This window comes from Vipera ursinii (assembly GCF_947247035.1).
Source record: "Vipera ursinii genome assembly, chromosome: 3".
Lineage (NCBI taxonomy): Eukaryota > Metazoa > Chordata > Lepidosauria > Squamata > Viperidae > Vipera > Vipera ursinii.
The window spans coordinates 68,490,106-68,510,823 of record NC_139516.1 but is presented as its reverse complement, the minus strand read 5'-3'; the positions used below and the strand labels follow the sequence as shown (position 1 = coordinate 68,510,823).

Below are 20,718 nucleotides of genomic sequence, written 5' to 3'. Positions count from 1 at the left end.
ATAGCTTCTTGTCTTCGGGCAGGGTTGAAGGTTATACACAGCAAAACCTTTCTTATTGTATGCATATTTGCCAAAAGATTACAAACAGATTTATTGTGAAACCTTTCAGAACTAGGCAGCAAAAATTTTCATCTAGTTTTTTTTCCCATATCGCAGCTTTTGTATCATTTTTCTAGCATTTTTTTTACCCAGTATTTTAATATCTAAAAAGGCATGTTTATTAAGAAAGTACTTTTCGTGAATTAAAAATTATCAATGGACAATTGTCTTAGGTGATATTTAAAACAGGCAGATGGTGAGTAAGATGTAGCTTCTTCAAATGAGCTTCTGTGTATGATTATTATAGTATGGTCCCCAAAACATTCTGTGTTTATCTTAGCCATGTTTTCAAAACCAGTGGTTTAAAATAATCAGTGTTTAATATTACGCTAGTGTCCAAGATACAAAAATGCAATTAACGTCTGTATAAAATAGCCATATCTTATTACACATTCATGCTTTAGTGCAATCTATAAAGTAATACAGTAAATAAATGCATGCAATGAAAATAACCAAATCAAATCAAAATGGTTCCTCAAAATCACTCTATATTTCAAGATATCTTCACTAATGAAAAAGAGAAATAAACCGAAAAAGTGGAAAACAAGATGTATTTTCAGTTTTGCTATACAAAAACATTTTTGTGCAAAAAGAAGAAAATTACGTCAAGTGTCTGAAAGATTGTGTACATAATCCATTCCAAATCTGAAAAGCTGTAATTTATACAATTTTACAGTGGTTTCAAATGATTCAGATAGATTATATCTGAATAAATTTCAATAACACAAAGGCCATATTTTCTAGTAATATTAATTCTAATTCACATTATTTGATATAATACAAAAATTATAGGCAATTTCTAGAAAATTATTGTGTACATCTAATGGAATGTAGAATTTTAGGGATAATACTAGAAAAGCTACTGATTTAATTGAAATAATAAATATTACTGGGAAAATTGATTGTCGCTTTATTATAAAATAAGAACTGAAATATTTAATTAAAGGGTTGCATAGCAACAAAAGGATACAAAGTTCTATTGCAACTACAGATATAAAATTAAGAAATATATTTTTCATCCATTAATGCATGTAGTTTCATGAAGGTTTTTCTTTTAAAAAATGTCTTCCTGGCTTTATTCTGCTATTAACACATTCCTTAATACAAAATTATTCATTTTGAGTTTTATACATGGTTGTAGATTTATCATTAGAGACTGTTTTTGAAAATAATTTATCTAACAAGGGCAAATAGGAATGACTAGATTCACAGATTGTATGTCCAAAATTCATAAACCAGTGACTATAACTTGCTGAGAAAAAAAACCCCTCTAAAAACACATTAGCATGGACTAAGCATAGTGGAATAAATGCGTGATATTGCATATCCTTTTAATTTAGAAAAAAAATCCAAATCAGATGAAAGTCCTATAAGTATCAGAGCATGGGATACAAATAATATGTCATTGGCCCGATTTAGCTGTCGTCCCTAAGTCATGATTTCATTAATCACAATCTGCTGAAAAAGGTCCAATTTTCTGGACTCACAACCCAATATTAAAAACATGATTTACACAATATAGTGCCAGGATTCAAATGCAACATACAGGTTGTCCTTGGGTTACTAAAGCAATGGGGACCAAAATTGCCATTATTAAGTGAGGTGGTCATAAAGCACGATGTCATGTGGCTGCATCACTTAGTGACAGTCCCAGTTGCCATAGTTAAGTGAGGTTCATGTGGGTCACTAAGTGAGAGCTTCACATGACCGCAACTTCTGACTTCCTGCTGGCTTCCCCACTGACTTTGCTTGCGGGGAAGGTGGCAGGGAATATTGAAAATTTCACTCATGTGATTGGATGGGTGTTGCAATGGCCAGAACTCCAAGGATTCATTGTAAGTCCCCTTTGAATGGTTATTGAATGAGTGGTTGTAACGCAAGGACTATTTGAAAGCCCAACCAGACAAACCACATTATGATTTAGTACATTTAAGCTAGTCAGTGGCAGCTTTTCAACACTGCTAGTTTAATTTGCTAAACAAGCTACAGTGATCTAAATCACACACAATGCTAAGCCTTGGCATTTAGAAACCTCAACGTCTAAGCCAAAAATAACAAACCCATTATGGTTTATCTCAATGTGAACTCTGCCAATGGCTTAGTTCAGACGACACACCAAGTAAGTATGTGAAGTATTTTTGAACTTTAGCTTGTGATTTGTAAATCCTAGCTTATGCCTTAATATTTTGTGTGAAGCCAGGCAACTGTGGCTTAGTCAAGAAACATTTCACAAATCTAGTTTAGCGTACTGTATGAATTCAGCAGTATGCTTGGTTGTAGTCTGGCTCGACATTTCTCCATCTCAGCAAGTTTTAAGATGTGTCGATAGCAGCTGAGGTTGAGAAACACTGTTCTGGCTTAATGGAATACGCATTTGGATATAGTGTGAGACCAATAGTGAAATTTTCATCCAACAGAAGTATAATTAATTTTCCTAACATTTCATCACCATGTGTTCCAAATAGTCAGACTGCTGAGACAGAAAACATTTCACTTAAAAAAACCATGATTAAATATGTTTCTTAAAAAACATAAAAATACTTTTGCCCTTTACCATTTGTAAAATAAATTTGCAGCCACAGTGTTGAGTGTTAATACATTTTTAAAAATTTGAATGGCACTTCCTGTTAAGAACTTCACAGAAGATACTTATTGCAAACACCTCTTTATACAGCTGGAAAAAAAAATCTCCAATAAAATATTTGAATATAAATCTCTAAAACCCTCTAGTTCGTATTATAAAAAGATTCATTTACAAATGCCTCCCTTATTTATTACATCTCTGCTGAAATCACAGTTTCATTATGCCCATGAATGCTAGAATCTAAAGATGGTTGTTTGGAGTCAATTTTGTAGGGTTTTTGAGTTTTGTTTCCAAAAACGGTTATACTAATCCCACTTGGATGATTTGGCACTGACATATGAGACAGCAAGGGAATATTGGCATCCTGATTGGATCCTGAAGAAGGCAAGCTGGTCACATGGCCGGTGCTAGTTGATCCACTTGCACTGCTTGGTGAACGACTCTTGGGTGGAGGACAGTGCTGAATGACCCTTGGTGGACCTGCAGGTTGATAGTGGGCAGCTGGAAAAGCAGCATATCCAGGAGGTATCGGATATCCATTAATAGGAATATATCGCTGGTTTTGTGGTATTGGTGGGCCAAGAAATCCAGTTATTTGGCCCTGCGGGATACTTTGTGCTGGAAATATGTAGTTAGGGTACCTGGGATTGCTTAGGTTGCTAACTGGGCTTGCGCTGAGAGATGTAGTTTGAGTGGTAGCATTTCCACCAGAAGGAGTAGTAGAGCTAGTATGACTTGATATCCCTTCCCAAGAGCGCAGTCTAGCATGGATATCTTTGAATTTTGGTCTCCTAGACGGCAGCTCATGCCAGCATTCTGACATCAGGCTGTACATTCTGGGAGGGCAGTCTTCAGAGCATGGCAAAAGCTGTCGTTTCCTGACCATCTCAATGACTTCCTGGTTACTAAATCCATAATAGGGCTGAAGACCAAAACTAAAAATCTCCCACAAGACAACACCAAAGGACCAGATGTCTGAATCGGAGGAGAATTTTCCATACAAAATTGCCTCTGGTGGCATCCAACGAATGGGCAGGAGGGATTTATTTTGAACTCTGTAATAGTCGGCTGAATAGATCTCTCTTGACAGTCCCAAATCAGAAATCTTCACGTGGAGCTGTTCTCCAATTAAAATATTGCGAGCAGCCAGATCCTTGTGGACAAAAAAGTGACTTGACAAGTATTCCATTCCTGCTGCAATCTGGACAGCTATGTGCAGAAAATCAGCATGGTCCAAACTGGATTTTACCGTGCCATCCTCATCACTGCTACATCCAACATCTGAATGTGGAGATCGCATAATAAGAAATTCATGGAGGTCTCCTTGGTTCATATATTCAAAAAGCATGCAGACTGGTTGCTCCTGTGTCACAATCCCAAGAAGGCAGACAATGTTTGGGTGATGTAATTCTGCCATCAGCGAGGCTTCTTGCTGGAATTCTGCCCACTGCTGTGGATTATTACAGTCCTTAAGGGTCTTTATTGCAACCAGCTGAGCATGGTCCATTCCTGGCAAATAAAGATGTCCCTTATAGATTTTTCCAAAAGCACATTCGCCCAACTCTTCCATAAATCGGACGGCAGAAAGGGGCAGCTCTTTGGCTTTGCTCTGTTAGAAAGAAGAAAATACAAGGAAGACAGTTTTTGGATCAGATGGTTGGCCCTTGAATGGTCTTAGAACTGATAGCGCTGGGAGACATTGGAAAAGTAAACCATGATGTTTGTCATGAAAACTTCACCATCTATTACATAAGCCTATCAAAGGAAGAAAAGCACTATAACTGGGGCAGGCATATTTTTCTTAGCTGTGGGGAATGTGCAATTGTTCATCAGTAGCTTGGATTTCCAATTTGTATATGCCAAACTCAAATACATCTAATATCCTGGGACAACACCTTGTCCCTAGCCATACATAACCCATTCCCAAATACACATTATCTCCTTATCTTAACAGGAAAGAAGTTGGACTAGGGGGCTTCTGTTCAATATGTGCTTTGTAGCTTTTTTTTTTCTACAGAATAGGACAGAAAAAAAGAAAGGACAGACTGGGATGACTGGAACTAATAATAGGACAGAATATTGAACAGTCGCTGGAAGCACTTCCCCCTCTTTTCCCCTTACCTTACAGGTAGTCTTTGACTTATAACCATTCATTTAATGACCATTCAAAGTTCTTATGGTGCTGAAAAAAGTGACTTATGACTGGTCCTTGCGCTTATGACTACCGCCGAGTCTCTGCAGTCACGTGATGAAAATTTGGGTGGAAGGCAACCGGCATATATTTATGAGGGTTGCAGTGTTCCAGCATTTGTGACCTTCCCAGGGGCCTTCTGAGAAGTAAAGTCAATGGAGCAAGCCAGATTTGCTTAATGACCATGGTAATTGGCTTAAGGACTGCAGTGATTAGTTTTAACAACTGTTGCAAAAAAGGTCATAAAATCAGGCACAACTCACATAATGACCACATCACTTAGCAATGGAAGTTTGGTCCCAATTTTGGTCATAAAACGAAGACTATCTTTAGATATCACAAAGTTGCTGGGGAGGTGGAAGTCCCAGCCTTTTCAACAAACTTATAGCAGAGTTGCTGGGAAGAAGGGGGAAAATGGCAAGACTTCATTCTTCTGAGTGACCCTACTTGAAGTCATTGACTTTCTTTTGTGGAAATAAATATTTTGCGGCAGAGCCACCAGGAATGCAGAGCTAAATGCTCACATCCCTTAGAAATGTAACTGATCCTTCATTCTTATCTCATTTATAAATCACTATAAGTAAGTAAGTAAGTAAGTAAGTAAGTAAGTAAGTAAGTAAGTATAATTGAAAGTGGGACACGTAAAATAAACTGTAATTTTTCTGATCATTTTATGTATTTTAGACAAATACTGTGTGAATTAATATATTGTATGGCATTTGAACAAGCAGTTATCTGACTGTAGGATGGCGGGAAATTAGATGTATTATTGCAAAGCAGATGGTTTATATTATACAAATCCTTTAGGCTAAAACTTGTTTAGGTCTGGCATATTGTAAATTATATTTTAGTAATGAAAGTGAAATGACCTCTGTCTGACCTCAAGCAGGGCTGTCTGTTTTAACCAACTTGGGGGAAAACTGAAAGAAAATGAAGTCATAAAATTTGGCAGAAGGGGGTTCATTTGGAGTTAAGCAGTTATAAATCTGCTTAGCTTTTGTTTGACAGGTATTTGTCACTTGGTGGTGTACAAGATGCATAGAAGTGTAAAAAACAGAGGAGACATTGTGCCAAAGAAAACCAAGTACAAAGGGAGTTTATCACACTCTGTCTTTATCAGTCACTTCTATTACATTAATGACAACAATTGATTCAATTTAGGATACCGAGGAGGATAATTAAGGGGAAAAATACTAAAAGTGTAGGAAGTATCTGAAATTAGGGATTACTCTCTAATGTGTTGTGCTTAAGATGCCAGCATAACAATAGAACTATGTGTGTCTTACTCAAGGAAGTTGTTAGGGTTCAAATGGGCTTACTACCAGGGGAAATCAGACAAATCTAAAGTAGAGCTATCAGCCCAGGGCTGCAAAACTCCACTAAATGCTAGCAGAATTGCTTTCTGTAATTTCTTTGCTGGCCCCAGGTTTTGCAGACCAGATGGGACAGCCCTACCTAATGTTTTTGTATTCAAAATTTGGGGACTTTATTTTTCTTTGCTCAGTCATGATCTCTCAAAATGCAGTATTGTTTTATTTCTAAGAAACCTCTGACATCCTATCCAGAGATAAGATAGTAATAAGAGTGATTTCCATAAAATGGTGAAATAGAGCCAGATAGGAGGCATCATTAGGAAAAGCAGAGCCCCCAAAGAGCTAAGGTTCTTTGAGCATAAAACAAAGGTTTCTCATTTTTGTGCATCAGATTTGTTTCACAGTACCTTTGGCTTATATGAATTAAGCATAGACATCTCTACGTTCTGTCCTCTGACGTGCTTAGGCTGTCTTTGCACGGGTGGAGAAGATGATTTTTGGTTATTCCGGCAAATACAGATGAAGAAAAACAGTAAGGCAATAGCCAGAGGAATTGTAACACTGGGCACCAATATATAAAGGATTTCCATTTTACTCTTTTCCTTGGAGTCCTTTGGATCTAAATTCAGAGGAAAGAAAGGAGGGGAGGGGAGAAGGGGAAAACCAGAAGGATTTTTAAAAAATGCAATTTATTATAAACGGTGAATTTTTGTATGTAAAAATGTATGAAAACGCATCACACATTTTAATGCTGATTTTGTTTCCTGAGTGAGCAGCAATAGCAGAAAAAACAGCAGAGGTTCTCTCGGTTGTGACCTTTGTGTTATTAAATTTGACCTCATTTAGATCAATCAATCCAGGGCTATCTACAGGTAAGTCATAGATTCAACTGGGAAATCTTAGCTTATTCAGCAACAACCCTCCTTGAAGCAATAAACTTCAAGGAGCAAGCAACTTTAACATTACTAACAAGCACTGTACCTATTGTTGCATTTTATGCACCTCTGAAAGATCTGACACATGCCATTGTTGTGTGTTTCCACAGTAAAAAATTACTAAGTATAAAGTGAGATAAGCTAGACAAAACAATACCTATTTTCACTATCTGGGGTGTATTTGTTCTGCAATTATCCATATAAGATGTGACAAAAATAAAAATCTTTGGGCATTACATAACAACATTTTTCTACTAATTTTTGTCTAAAGGCCCATGACAGTATTGCGACACAAAGGCATCTTGCTAGATAGAGGAGGAAAAATCAGATTTCTCCGCAGAGTGTGGGTTTATGTAAGTAACATTACAAAAATGTTCAACCACAATGCCAATGGTGCAATACACAAATGGCTGTCTATCTGGAAAGCCATTCCCTGAAGAGTGAATTTTGCCAATTTTTTAAAATATTATTATTATACTGAAAATTTGCCAACAAATTTCTTGGCCGAACCAAGATTCTCAGGTCTTTCAATAGATACTGTTATTTTAAGGACCTGAAGGCTCTGTATTACATGATAGATCAGACATGTCAAACACAAGGCCCGGGGGCCAGATCCGGCCTGCGAAGTGGTTTCATGTGGCTCGCGAAGCCATCCTAGAAACAGTGAGGGAACAGCCCCCCCCCGCCTTGGCCCTGGCCCAGAGACCCTCCTTCTGCCAGAGACCCTCAGATCTGTCCTACTCCTGCCCAGGCCCCCATAGGCATCCTTGATGCGAACGATGTAGAGCTGGCCACGTCCACCCAGTAGGCCATACGCACTCTAGCCATGCCCACCCAGTAGGCCATGCCCACCCTGGCCATACCCACCCGGCCCCCTGAGGGCAACCGCAATGCTGATGCGGACCTCAATGAAATTGAGTTTGACACCCCTGTGATAGATCTTCAGGCAGAATTTCATTTCTAAAAATCAAGTGCAACTTAATCCTCCACCCCCACCCTTAATTGTATTCTTACATATGGAGCTGCTACCCCAAACCAGCATTTTGGTCTTTTATTTACCCCCTCCCCCTCATCATCAATTCTCAAATTCAGATGATTAAGAATCATTTTATTATGTTTCCTTCCTATATCACTTTCGTTATATTTGCATGTATTTTATGTATTTTTCTTATTTCTTGCTATTTCAATTTTTATTTATGAAATTTATTTATTTGTATACTGCTTTAATGTTTTTATCAGTACTTCAAGGTGGTGAACATATCCAATATGCCTTCTTCCTCCTATTTTTCTCACAACAGTAACCTTGTGAGATGGGCTAGGATGAAAGTGACTGGCTCAAAGTCACCCAAGCTGGCTTTCATGGCTAAGGGGGGACTAAAACTCAGTCTCGTTTTCTAGCCTGGTAAGGGTGGCAAACTCACAACATCACGTGACATGTTGTGACTTATTGTGACTTTTTTTCCCACTGCCGGCAATGGGGCGAGTGCGGTTTCGCTATGATGCATCTGGCCAGTGGACTGGCAGTTTGACACCCCTGCATTAGACCAAATTCAGTTTCCCAGTTACATTGCCTTCCCTGCCTAAAATTGTTTACAAAGAGCTACTCAGACTTCAGGTAGATGCATTCTGAATGCATTAAGGATGTCTATGGAGATTCTCAGTCATCCAGGTCACGGTTATCCCAAAGATGCTTTTTCACAACGCAACTGGACTTTCTTGTTTTTCTTTGAAGATGTTTTTCTTCTCATCCAAGAGCTGAAGAAGCTTCTTGGATGAGAAGCGAATCATCTTCAAAGAAAAACAAGAAAGTCCAGTTGCCTCGTGAAAAAGCATCTTTGGGATGCATTAGGGATATTTTTTAGATACTGAAGCATATTATTTTTAAAGTCTTTATGGTTAAAAAATGGTCTCCAAAACTGGTCCCAGTTTCCACACACTAAGTAAGCAGTGGGGTTTTCCACATGGACAAACTTGCATATACACAAGCTTATTGTATTAGGAACAAAAATGAACCCCCCTTTTTAAATTTTTGAATACATATAATTTGGATGAAAACACATTTCAGAATTTGAAGACTGGAAATATATAAAGAGACTTTTTCCATCCCTCTCCATCCTGGGAAGATTGACTGTTTCTGAAGATAGATAAACCTATTCTGTTTTTAAAACAGAAGAACTGTGCATTTATTTAATCCATTTCTTAACAATAAAGTCAATGGTCTTCTTCACTGTTGATCTTGCAAGAAGTTAACCCTCTGGGGACTCCTGTTCCTTCTAGATTGCTAACAGCTGATCTGTTTCAATATGCAGCACTTTCTTCAGGCAGCCATAACAAATGCTTTAGGGATTTCATACAACAATCTGAGCATTTGAGTAGTTCAGGCCCTGTTAAAAGCAGTGAGTGGGAGTTTGAGCACTAACATAAGATATTTTGATGTGCAAAGTCAGAAAAACAGGAAAAGAAGATATGAAATCCCAAGAGATCTCAGGAAATGTGAGCTTCCAAGACAAGAAACCACATGTCAGTGTGATGAAAGACACAAGCAAAGAAGAATCTCACAATTGCTGGATGCATCATTACCAATAAGAATAAGTCAGATATGTGAATTTTTGGCAGTAAAATTCGCATTTTACCTTTTCAGTTTTTTTTAATTGGGCATATTGGAATACGTAAGACAAGGTCTATGCCAAAGGCAAGGAAAGGTGTCCCAAACCCTTTCCTTATAAAATAAGAATCTTGATGTTTTAGCAGTGTTTTACTTGCAAGCTTTAATTACTTCTCTTTAATTACTTCTCTTCCTGGTTGGTTGAATCACATTTTTCTAACCTGGCTTAGGTTTTTCTACAAATTAGATTTTATAGCCTACGATTTCATGATCTGCAAGGAAAAAAAACCTAGTTTCTTAGATCTGTCAAAGGTATTATGAGTTTGCAAAATTATTGATAGGGCAAGATGGCAGGAAAGACTTTATGTCTATGTTGCCATCTAGTGGTCATTTTTAGAAGGTTGTTATTGGAACCCAAGTCAGGCTTCACTTGGGGTTTGTAAACTGTGGCTAAGCACTTATCACAATATATGACTCTGTACAATTCTGGCTTATTCAAGAAGCGATTGTTCCAGAAAAAGGTATATTACTTCAATGAGTAATCCCATCCCCCCTGTTTTTTAAAAAAGGCCTGGCCTGTAACTTGGCTCAATGGAAATATTTAACTTATGCCATTTTTTTTAATCATCAAATACTCTTCTTCTGAACTAATTAGACAGCTTTTCTGACTCCCTAAAAACATTTTACACTGTTGCTTCTATAGAACTACCAGAAAGCACTTGGGAAATATTGCTGTCATTTTTCCAAAAATCTTGCTGGCATTTTTCTAACCACTTAAGAGATTCTCAATACCATTTCAGACAAAATAATGGTTATTTAGAATCATGTTTCACACAATAGTCATTTGTTCAAATAAGCATGCTGAGCCAAAGAATTTTGTTTTGGGGAAAAAGTTTTAGATCTGCACATGCTCCAGATCTGGATTTCGGACCCCTGCTGGTTTTCAGAATTTTTCTTCCTGCTGGCCTTTTACCCTCCTGCCAAGTGAGGCCGTTAGAAAACACATCCTTTAAATGGCAAGTAGCCCCCCAAACAGAAGACCACCAAGAGGCTCCATTTGGTCCATAAACAGGGGCTGTATCTAAACTCTGCAGCTGCACTTTCATTCCAAATTAAAATTGTCGGGGTAAGTCAGCTTCTATAAACATGCGATGAATGTGCCACATAGTTTGGCTCTTGAACTGCAGCGGACTGCAAAACACAACAAACAAATCTCATTCCGTTTTCCAAAAAAAAAAAAAAAAAAGAGTTCGTTATATTTACCACAGAGAGGGATGTCACAAAGTTCTGACTTGAGATTTTCGTCTAAGGTGAAGCACCAAGGTGCCTCTTTCTGATTGCCCGGGTTTCGGCAGTAGGAATGGCCTCCATTCAGCTCTGGGTACCTGAGAGCAGTGAACATGTGGGTGTGTGGATACTGGGAGTTCCACGGCTGGCACTGTCGCCCAGATTTGGTTACACTGATGGTCCCCCGATAGTCCACTCCTGTGCTGTTGAAACATTTGTGATCTGTAACAGAAAGGTCACTTTTCTGTGATGCATTAAAAGAACACTATGCACACATGTGTATGGAAATTCCCAATTATCCAACTCATGGTTGTCTCAAAGGTGTTCCCCCCCCCCTTTCAAAAAGCAACTGGACTTTCTTGGTTTTTTTCCCTTGAAAACGTTTCACTTCTCATCCAAGAAGCTTCTTCAGTTCTAATTAACTGTTGGGGAATGGAAACTGCATCTATGCATATAAATGACAAACAGTACAATATTACATGTTCTTTCTGGATGTGTGGTGTAGTTGGTTCACATGGTGTAGTAAGATGTAGTAAGATGGAGGGTTTGTTGTCACTGTGTGTTGGGGGGTGTGAGCACAAAGGGAGGCTCAGCTAATCTCAATGTATACATAGTTGTACTCTGACAATAAAGATTCATTCATTCATTTATGACCTGAAAATTAATTCAGTCTTACATACAGAGATGTAACGATGCTCTTTTTAAAAATTACACACTTCTTTAAAAATAGTTTTAAGAAATATGCAAAAGAACTCAAAATCTTGAAACCCATGCCTTACCTTGGCAGGAGAAATTATGAGACTTAATCTGCTTGATGAAAGATATTGACTGAAATAGTCAGGCCTTGATTCTTAACAACTGTGCCCTTGATCCTTTTGAGTTTTAGAGGTATCCCGCATACAAAGCAATGTAACTGCCACTTACTTTTATTGATTGGATCTGCCATAGGGATGCCAATGCGGATACAGTTGATAGCCTCAGGGCTATCAGGCTGGGGAAGATCTTCACAATTCGGCAGCTTCAACCGCATCAAAATCATAGGATTCGATCTTGCAAATATGTATTCAGTTTGGCAAAGCACATTTTCCAGAATCTCACACTCATCCCGGCACAGATCTCGCGGTTTTGCAATGGAAGAAGTCTCATCACAATATGGGAATGCATAATGGCACAGAGATGGAATAGCAAACTGTGAACATTTATCCGATAAATGACTGGAAGTTCCAATCATTGTGAAGGCAGCTGCAGCATACAAATACCAAATCAGTTGAGATAGTAGCAAATATATAGTAGAACATATGCATTAACAACTAATTCCAAATAAAGACACGATAGGAAGTATGGTTTTTGTAGAAATAAGCACTTTTTAAAAGAAATACCCTTTTCGCATTCAAAATACTCTGCTAAATGCAGTTTCTATCAGCATCTGCTATTCTTTCCATTGATTGGACTATGCTGTCTTGGTCAAAGAGTGATTAAGTATGAAGTAGGCTCCAATATTTATTATTTGCTGAATATGTGATCTTGCTTTTTTAAAAAACTAAGTTTATGCAATTGGAGATCGATAAGTAAATAAAATTAAGAATTAAATGTAATCGATTGTGTGTTCTAAAAACGTTTGAAATCAGAATAAAATCATGACAAATGTTATTGTTTTTTAACATATTCACTAGAAAAACTAAGAATACAATTAAAATAATATGCAGGGCTGCTTTTTTTACTATCTTTTAAAAGTTTCATGTTCATTACAGCTTTTCAGAATGAGTAATATATATATTTTCTTCTAAATATACTGTAGAATATATTCCATTGAACATGTAAAATTAACATATAGTACATTAAGGATTTGAAATCCAGAATTGTAGATTATGACAAGCATGATGACTATCTAACAGAATAAGAGAAAGCAAAAATTTTACTTACCTGTAATTTGATTTTCTATTTCTCCTTGCATATGCAGAGATTCCATATAAATGGTTCGATTTCCAATAAATCTTGCACATGCAATTCCCCGGTATGGCTGACAAAATCCATCCTCTTCATATTCATCCCTAAAATCAAGCAGACATAATGTATAACATAGGATTATATTGTTAAATGGCCACTTTAGTGTGGTAGTTCAGGTGCTAACTAGGAGTGAGGAGTGAGTGAACTGGACCAGCCTTTCTCTCTCAGCCCTATGGTAGGAAGGAGATAATGGCAAAACACTTCTGAAAATGTTATCCTAAAAATTGCATGGATCTAGGTCCCCAGGAGTCAAGCTTGACTCAAAGGAACATAACAAAAAGAGCATTATTATTTCTAGAATTGTTCACAAAGGTCAACAAATATTAAATGGAAAGCATTCCAAATTGCCAACTGTTAATATTTTCTCAGCTCCAAATCATTTAGAATTGCTGTAATAGTTGAAAATCATCATAGTCTTAAAAACCTCATATATGGTTATGTAAAGTGACTGTAGTGAACCATGAACTTTATGATTTTTCCTTCACTGTAGCCATATTCCATTTTGTCCAACCAATCTTTTTTTGATATTCTACTAAATCAAGTTAAGTAATTCCATCTTCTCTCCCAATTTTCTCCAGATAGCTGAGCTGAGCTAGAGTTGCAGTGGCAAAGTTGTAGGCAAGGTTTACAGCATTCCTATATAATATTACTCAGCTTTATTTGATCTTACCCAATGGTGTTTTGCAATGACAGAGAAGCTTTTACAGCTGGGTAGGACTTATGCAATGTAAATAAAAACTGATATTTAAAGCTGGAATGAGCTACAGTTGCTTTACGAGGACAGGTATCAGGACAAATCTTGGATTACTATATGCATTTAACTCCTTGGCTGATGTGGTGAATCTACAAAGGAGTCTTAAACATGGAACTTTGTATGCATATTCACTTGGCAATGATGAAAAGTTATGTTTCCCCCCTTTTTATACATTGAGTAGAGAGACCAGCACTAACACAATCCAAAGCCTATTAATCAGTGCAGTGTCACTTTTATTATCCAGCAGTAGGAGTAATGATTTTCCTACTGCCAATAAATTGGCGAGGGTGTCATTACAATCAGTACATGGACCAAAATGCTTTTGGTTTTTTCCAGTAATTGATCATGTTTGTTTTTATGTGGGCTAATACACTGACTAAGAAATAAAGTCCTGTTTATTTTGTAATAAATCATTAAGATGCACACATTCTCATTTCTAGGTTATCTATTCAATGTTTTAAACTTTTGCTCTTGGAAATAACAATAATACTTTCTAACAATAATACCAAGACACTCCCACTAACACTGACAGGGCAAGCCACTAAAATATAAGTTGAGAACAAACCCCACTCCCTACTAGCACTGATGATGTTACCTAATTTGGTAATGAAACATCTGCAAGAAAACCACCAAGCTCAGAGGGCACCAGGGACCCCGCATAATACTACTCTATTTTAATCTTAATTCCTTAGCCTTGAAGAAATTATATGGAAAAAATTTATGGCATTGTATTATTGTATTAATTCAATAATATTATTGCATGAATAGTAATAATATTACTATTAAATACAACAGTACAATTGTGTTCTATTAATAGTTTAGGTTTAGGTTTAGGTTTTATTTGATTTCTATACCGCCCTTCTCCCTAGGGACTCAGGGCGGTTCACAGGGCATATATAAATAACGATACAAAAGTTAAAAAGAAATTAAACCAGTGCCCAGTTAAAAAACAATAATACATTACTAAAAACACCAATTTAAAAACCCATAATCCCCCATCAGGCCAGACCAGCTAATTCAAATAAGTGGGTCTTCAGGCCGCAACGGAAGGTTCGGAGGTCTGATGCCATCCGGAGTTCCACCGGCAGTTGGTTCCATAATGCCGGAGCGCCCACAGAGAAGGCCCTCCCCCTGAGGGCCACCAGTCGGCATTCCCTGACCGGAGGCACCCTGAGGAGGCCCTCTCTGTGGGCACGTACTGGGCGGAGGGAAGTTGACGCCGGCAGCAGGTGGTCCCTGAGGTAACCCGGACCCATGCCATAGTAATTATGTAAGTATTAAACTTGCAGCTACAAACCGAATCCCCCAAGACAAGAAAGTCAGTTACCCTGAAATCTCATTGATAGCAATATCCCCAGCATTCTGATCCTCAAATTCTTCAAGACTGATTGGGTCAACTGATTCACCCTCTTTCTTACTGCTTGGAACTATGTATCCAATTAAAAGAAAATACTGCTAGTAAGAAGCCACTAAGTTTTTCAAAATATTAATATATTATGTACCTTCCCACTTCTAGTATAGATGTCAGAGTGGTAGTTAATCTTAATTCGATCAAACGGTATCTTCTACTAAAGTTCCTCTTAATGCCATGAGTATAAAACAATGCTTATTTTTATACTCATGGCATTGGCAGGGGAAGAAAGTGATGTCACATGCACCCCAATGTTACTGTATAAATTATAAATTGGGGTAACGTCGTGACATACCTAACATAATTGTGGATTCTATTTGAAGGCTATGATTGTACTAACTAAGCTATTACTTAGCTTGGTTTTGGCTCAAAATGTTCTACGATCCTTACCCATTGATAGGTGCCCATTCCTAACCCCAATGATACCAAAATGACAAATTGTAGTGTGATGTCACAGCACAAACTCCAGCTTTTCATACTTGCCCTGTGACTTGGCATGCAGATATGTAAGGGAAAGAGTTTGCATCCCGATGTACATTTGGTACATGGATGCCTGTGAACCTATCCATCTTCAGCAACTGAAAACTTTGGCAGCCCTTTACTTTACTTAAAATTAGAACTGATCTATATAGGCAGTCCTCGACTTACGACCACAATTGAGCCCACAATTTCTGTTGCTAAGTGAGAGATTTATTGAGTTTTGCCCCATTTTATGACCTTTTTGCCACAGATTTATTTTGTTAAATAAATCACCGCAGATATTAAGTTAGTAACAAAATTGTTAAGTGAATCTGGCTTTCCCATTGTCTTTGCTTGCAAGGAGGTCCCAAAAGGTGATCACATGGACCCGGCAACTATCATAAATATGAACCAGTTGTCAAGCAAATGAATTTTGATCATATGACCATGGGGATGCTGCAACCTTGGTGGAGCCTTGGTGGAGCAGTGGGCTAATGCCTCCTTAAGTAACACCAGCTGCCTGCAATTAGTGCAGGTTCGCATCCCACCAGGCTCAAGGTTGACTCAGCCTTCCATCCTTCCGAGGTAGGTAAAATGAGGACCCAGATTGTTGGGAGCAATTAAGCTGACTTTGTAATAATGCCGCTTGGGGTGTGTGTGAAAGCCCTAATAAGCAGGCATATACATAGAATGAAGGCTACTGCTAAGCTTGTAAGCTGCCCTGAGTCTTCGGAGAAGGGCGGGATATAAATGGAATTAAAATAAAATAAAAATAAATAAAACATGTGAATTTTTTTCAGTGCCGTTGTGATTACAAACATTCACTAAATGAATGGTTGTAAGTCAAGGACTACCTGTATTACTTACACGCTATATTAAAGCTAACATAGACAATTCCACGTGAACAACCTGCAACAGATTAAAACACAGTTCTAATTTAGTGGTATATATGATATATTAACACAATTGACCACATTACAGTTCATTACAAGTAAATAACTGAGCACATTTATTCTAAGTTAGAATCTTTAAATGTTTAGTTCAGAATCCTAATATTTCTTACAGGGCTATTTCAGAATAAGGATTTGAGGACAGAGGTCTAATTATGATGACAATTCACCATTGCAGGTCATTTTAGTGTGTCTATTATATTTAAAATTGGCATAAGAAAGAAAATACACTCTCTGCTATTGAAAATGAGGTAGACTGAATGACTGTGTGAACCAATTAAAAATGCATAGACTCTATAATTTGGCAATCAAAGTGTCTCATGTATAACCTCATTATCTTTGACAAGTTTAAAACCATATCATTCTTTACAGACAATTAAAAGCTTGCATAACAACTTCACTTCTGGATGCACCAACCAAGTTTATTGTATGCCTATAAAGTCTATGGCACTAGTTCTCAAAATGCAGAAGATGATGTTACATGTATATCAGATAACATTTACAAAGGAAATGTTAACTGTCAGAATCTAAATGTAATGCTATGAACAATTCTGGAAAATATGTCCTGAGCTGGGGCCAAATCTATCTGAAAGTAATCTATTTACATTCTTAACTGCAATGCATTACCATATTTACTAAGGCTGTGCAACACTCCAGAAATAATTTTTATTTCACAGTTCAATTGCAGGCGAGTATATAACTTTTTGGAATCCTTCAAGAGAGATGATCTTGCCAGTGTCTGTCCTAGCACTTGTCTGCAACTCTTTAAAACAGTCACATCCTTTCACAGCATTCGCTAGCTGCTCACTGCGGGTCTACGACAACTCGCCATAGACAACTCGCTGCAGATAGCTTGCCATGGCCAACTTGTCGCGGGACAAGAGTTATACTAATATCAAGGAAATAGTGGAATAGAATTATTTTTAAAACGGGTATCAAAGGAGAGACAAAATGAAATGTAAATGACAAATAACTTTTCTATTATTTTACATAATTAAATTGAATGGTTGAATTGTCCCACAGAGTTGTCCTGCGGAAAGATGGCCGTGGCAAGTTGACCATAGTGAATTGGCTACGGCGAGCTGTCCCATTCTGAACCATTGCTGTTGCCGCTGCCAGGTGATTCAAAGAAAAGATGCAGTTGTTTTAAAGAGCTGTAGACAAGGACTACCTATATACATGCTGAAAAGCCTTTAGTTTTATGGAACTGTTTCTAAAACATTGCCCAGCTGGATTAATTATTCCCTTTCAAGAAATCTAGTGCTGCATGGAAGACAAGGGGGGAAAAAACAGTTGGATCAACAGCAGCTGTGACTACTTATGAAACAGCATTGGTAATACTGCTTGGATCTTTCTTGGCAGCTTTCTTACATAATTTTTCAATCTGAAGCGCACCTCATATACTCACAGTTATGAAAAGGGCAGGAAACTCCTAGAACTCACATTTTGTTTGACAGACATATTTTAGTTCTTCCTGGAGGATGGCAAAGCCATTCAAACTTAAGGTAAAGAAATATACACAACTTAAAGATCAGACAAATAAGATGCTCAATTATGGCTATTTTAGTGAACCATATTAAAAACTCCACCTTACACATCTGTGGTTGCTACATTTTCACTTGGAATTTGGCATCTGGTGCTGAAATGGATTTTCAGAGAATCTCAGCTTTTGTTAAAAACAAAAGAAAAGGATGCACAGAAAGCTGAAACCACCATATGGGTAAGAAAGTGAACCTCGATACTTCAAGATAGCTGGCCCAGATAATATTGAAAGCTTGGGGCAGAAACAAGAGAGAGATATCTAAAACACAATGCTAAGCTAGATACTTAACTGCAATTACAAAGAACTTTATGGACAACAAAGCAAAAACTACGCAAATATACGTATTTATTGCATTTTGGGGCTTGCATAATTTACTAAAAATATAGAATCTGCTTCAGTTTATCACTTTAGATTTTTGTTTTTTAAAAATAAAATAAAATAAATAAAATAAAATTGTCCTTATCCTTTGTCCTTCCCACCTAGGCTGACCAGTTCATCATTTACTATCTAGGTTCTCCAATACTCCATTCTGGATGACGGCAATAAGAAATGATACCAGCTTTGAGTATCAATTGGTTTTAGAGTGACAGCTTTTTACAATGCAGCTGGATTTAGTATTACTTATCTGGTAATACCGGATGCTCCCAGTCAGTTGTCAGCCCAGGAAATCCCAATTAAACTGAAACATGAGAGCACAAAACTTCCTTTCTGGAACCAAGCAATGTTTTAGCCCTTAGGTTATTTTAAAACTCGACTAGATTCCTTTTAGTTGTCACTCTATACCTTTTAAAAATGAGTTTCAGTAACAACAATGAAGTGCAACAACTTTTTAGACAAGTTACAACTTTGTTGACCACCCAGATGGACAGCCTTTCATGCTTTTATTTTGCTTTTGTTGACATAAATAATATAGGTCTAACTTATCAGAGGTCATCTTTAGTAAAATATTCTTCTATTTTTACACATGCAAAATCTAGATGTCTGATGTATTGGAGCAGGAAGAAGCTATTCTCTGGAGAAATGCTACATTTGTATATTCTCTGCAAGTAGGAGTTATTACCTTACTTTAAAACAATATGACCTTGCACATATTTTAACTTATGAGGTAGAAAACAGGATTACTTTTACTTTTCAAAACTCCACGGGGTGATTTTTAGAGCTTTGTACTAAATCCCAAACTACCTGCTTAGATTCTATAAAATCCTTATTCAGATAGAAGTTCTTTACACCTTAGGTTTTAGCCTACTATTCTTCCTCTACTTTGTGTTAATATTGCAGGTAAATTACAGTACTGTAGTAAATAGGTAAATCTTTCATAAATAATCTTTCTATTCATGGGCATTCCAGGTGATTAATAATGCAAATAAACTCATTTTGAATATTTCAATATAGAAAGTGTGCCAAAATTCTAACAAGCACTAATACATATGTACATATTTTTTTTGGTGCTTATTCATTTGGTTGCAGTTTCAGCCTGTTTGAAGTATGCTTATCTAGATTGTACAATGAGCTAGAATGCATAATGCAATAAGGTCCTTGTTCTTCAACCAGCTCTCAAATGTGATTTTATTATGATATGCAGGTGTCCAAACTTGATTTTTATTAGCAATGTTATCTAATGCAAAGTTTTTTACTCACCATTTCCCAATATTTTTGTTCATTATTATCATGAATATGTATATGGTTATAGGTTTCTTTAATATGCTTTTAATTGGCAGATGCTTTGCAAAATTTGATTCGCTCAAATTTTAAATGATGACTGAATTTGGATTCATAGATTAATTTGAAAAGGTAAAATTGAATGTGATCCAATTCAAATACCAACTAAATTCATTTCTGCCCCATCACTATGCCTTGATAATAGCAATTTCTGATCTTTGTGCAGCACTCATTAAGTAGTAATAGAGTAGGTACAGTAATTGTGTGTATTTAAATACTATATTTAAAAAGGGTGACATTTGGTCTTAATTTGGAAAATTCTTTTTAATTATGGCTCCTGGCATGTGCCCAAAGCTTTAGTACTGACTACTTACCAAAAATAACAATCTAGCTGAGTTTACAGCATGCTTGCCGCTGCTAATTACTTTCCCAACCTGAATGCAGACCTGTGTAATTTAAATATATGACAACGCTTGTTAGAAATATAGCTTTCATATTTTTTCATCACATGTGCAATGAGGTCCTATTGTTAGTAAGTGCTAATGTATTCTGCAATACTGTTAATTAATATTAATATTTTGCTTGCTACAGCAGGAAGATGCATTTTTCCTATGTTTCAACAGTCTCAACAGTAATTCTGTCCAAGTCCAAATCAGCCAAATCCATTTACACCATTGAAGTAGAATTGAAGTAGAATTGAAGTAGAATTGGCCTGTCCGTTGGTAATCTAGGATATTTTTGTCCTATTCTGAAAACCTTGAAAGTATCTTCGCTTGACCAGTCTTTCTTTCTCTCTTTTCCTTAGAAGCACAATAGCAGAAATCAATCCATATCTGGTTCAAAATAATGAGAAACAGCACACGGTGAACAGAGGGAATATTGATTTCCTTGAAGGGAAGGGTATCATCCTGTCAAAAATCT

General features: G+C 37.0%; 1 protein-coding gene across 1 annotated transcript in view; it reads right to left on the bottom strand.

Moving 5' to 3' along the window:
- Nucleotides 1-471: 471 nt before the first annotated feature.
- ROR1 (receptor tyrosine kinase like orphan receptor 1) overlaps nucleotides 472-20,718 on the bottom strand; it is a 171,950-nt gene continuing 151,703 nt past the window's right edge. The window contains exons 5-9 of the mRNA XM_083359904.1: nucleotides 12,938-13,065; nucleotides 11,939-12,256; nucleotides 10,991-11,236; nucleotides 6,595-6,806; nucleotides 472-4,292 (exon numbers count right to left, since the gene is read on the bottom strand). Coding sequence (XP_083216030.1) covers nucleotides 2,874-4,292; nucleotides 6,595-6,806; nucleotides 10,991-11,236; nucleotides 11,939-12,256; nucleotides 12,938-13,065 — 2,323 coding nt within the window. The 3' untranslated portion in view covers nucleotides 472-2,873. The remainder of the gene's footprint in view (nucleotides 4,293-6,594; nucleotides 6,807-10,990; nucleotides 11,237-11,938; nucleotides 12,257-12,937; nucleotides 13,066-20,718) is intronic.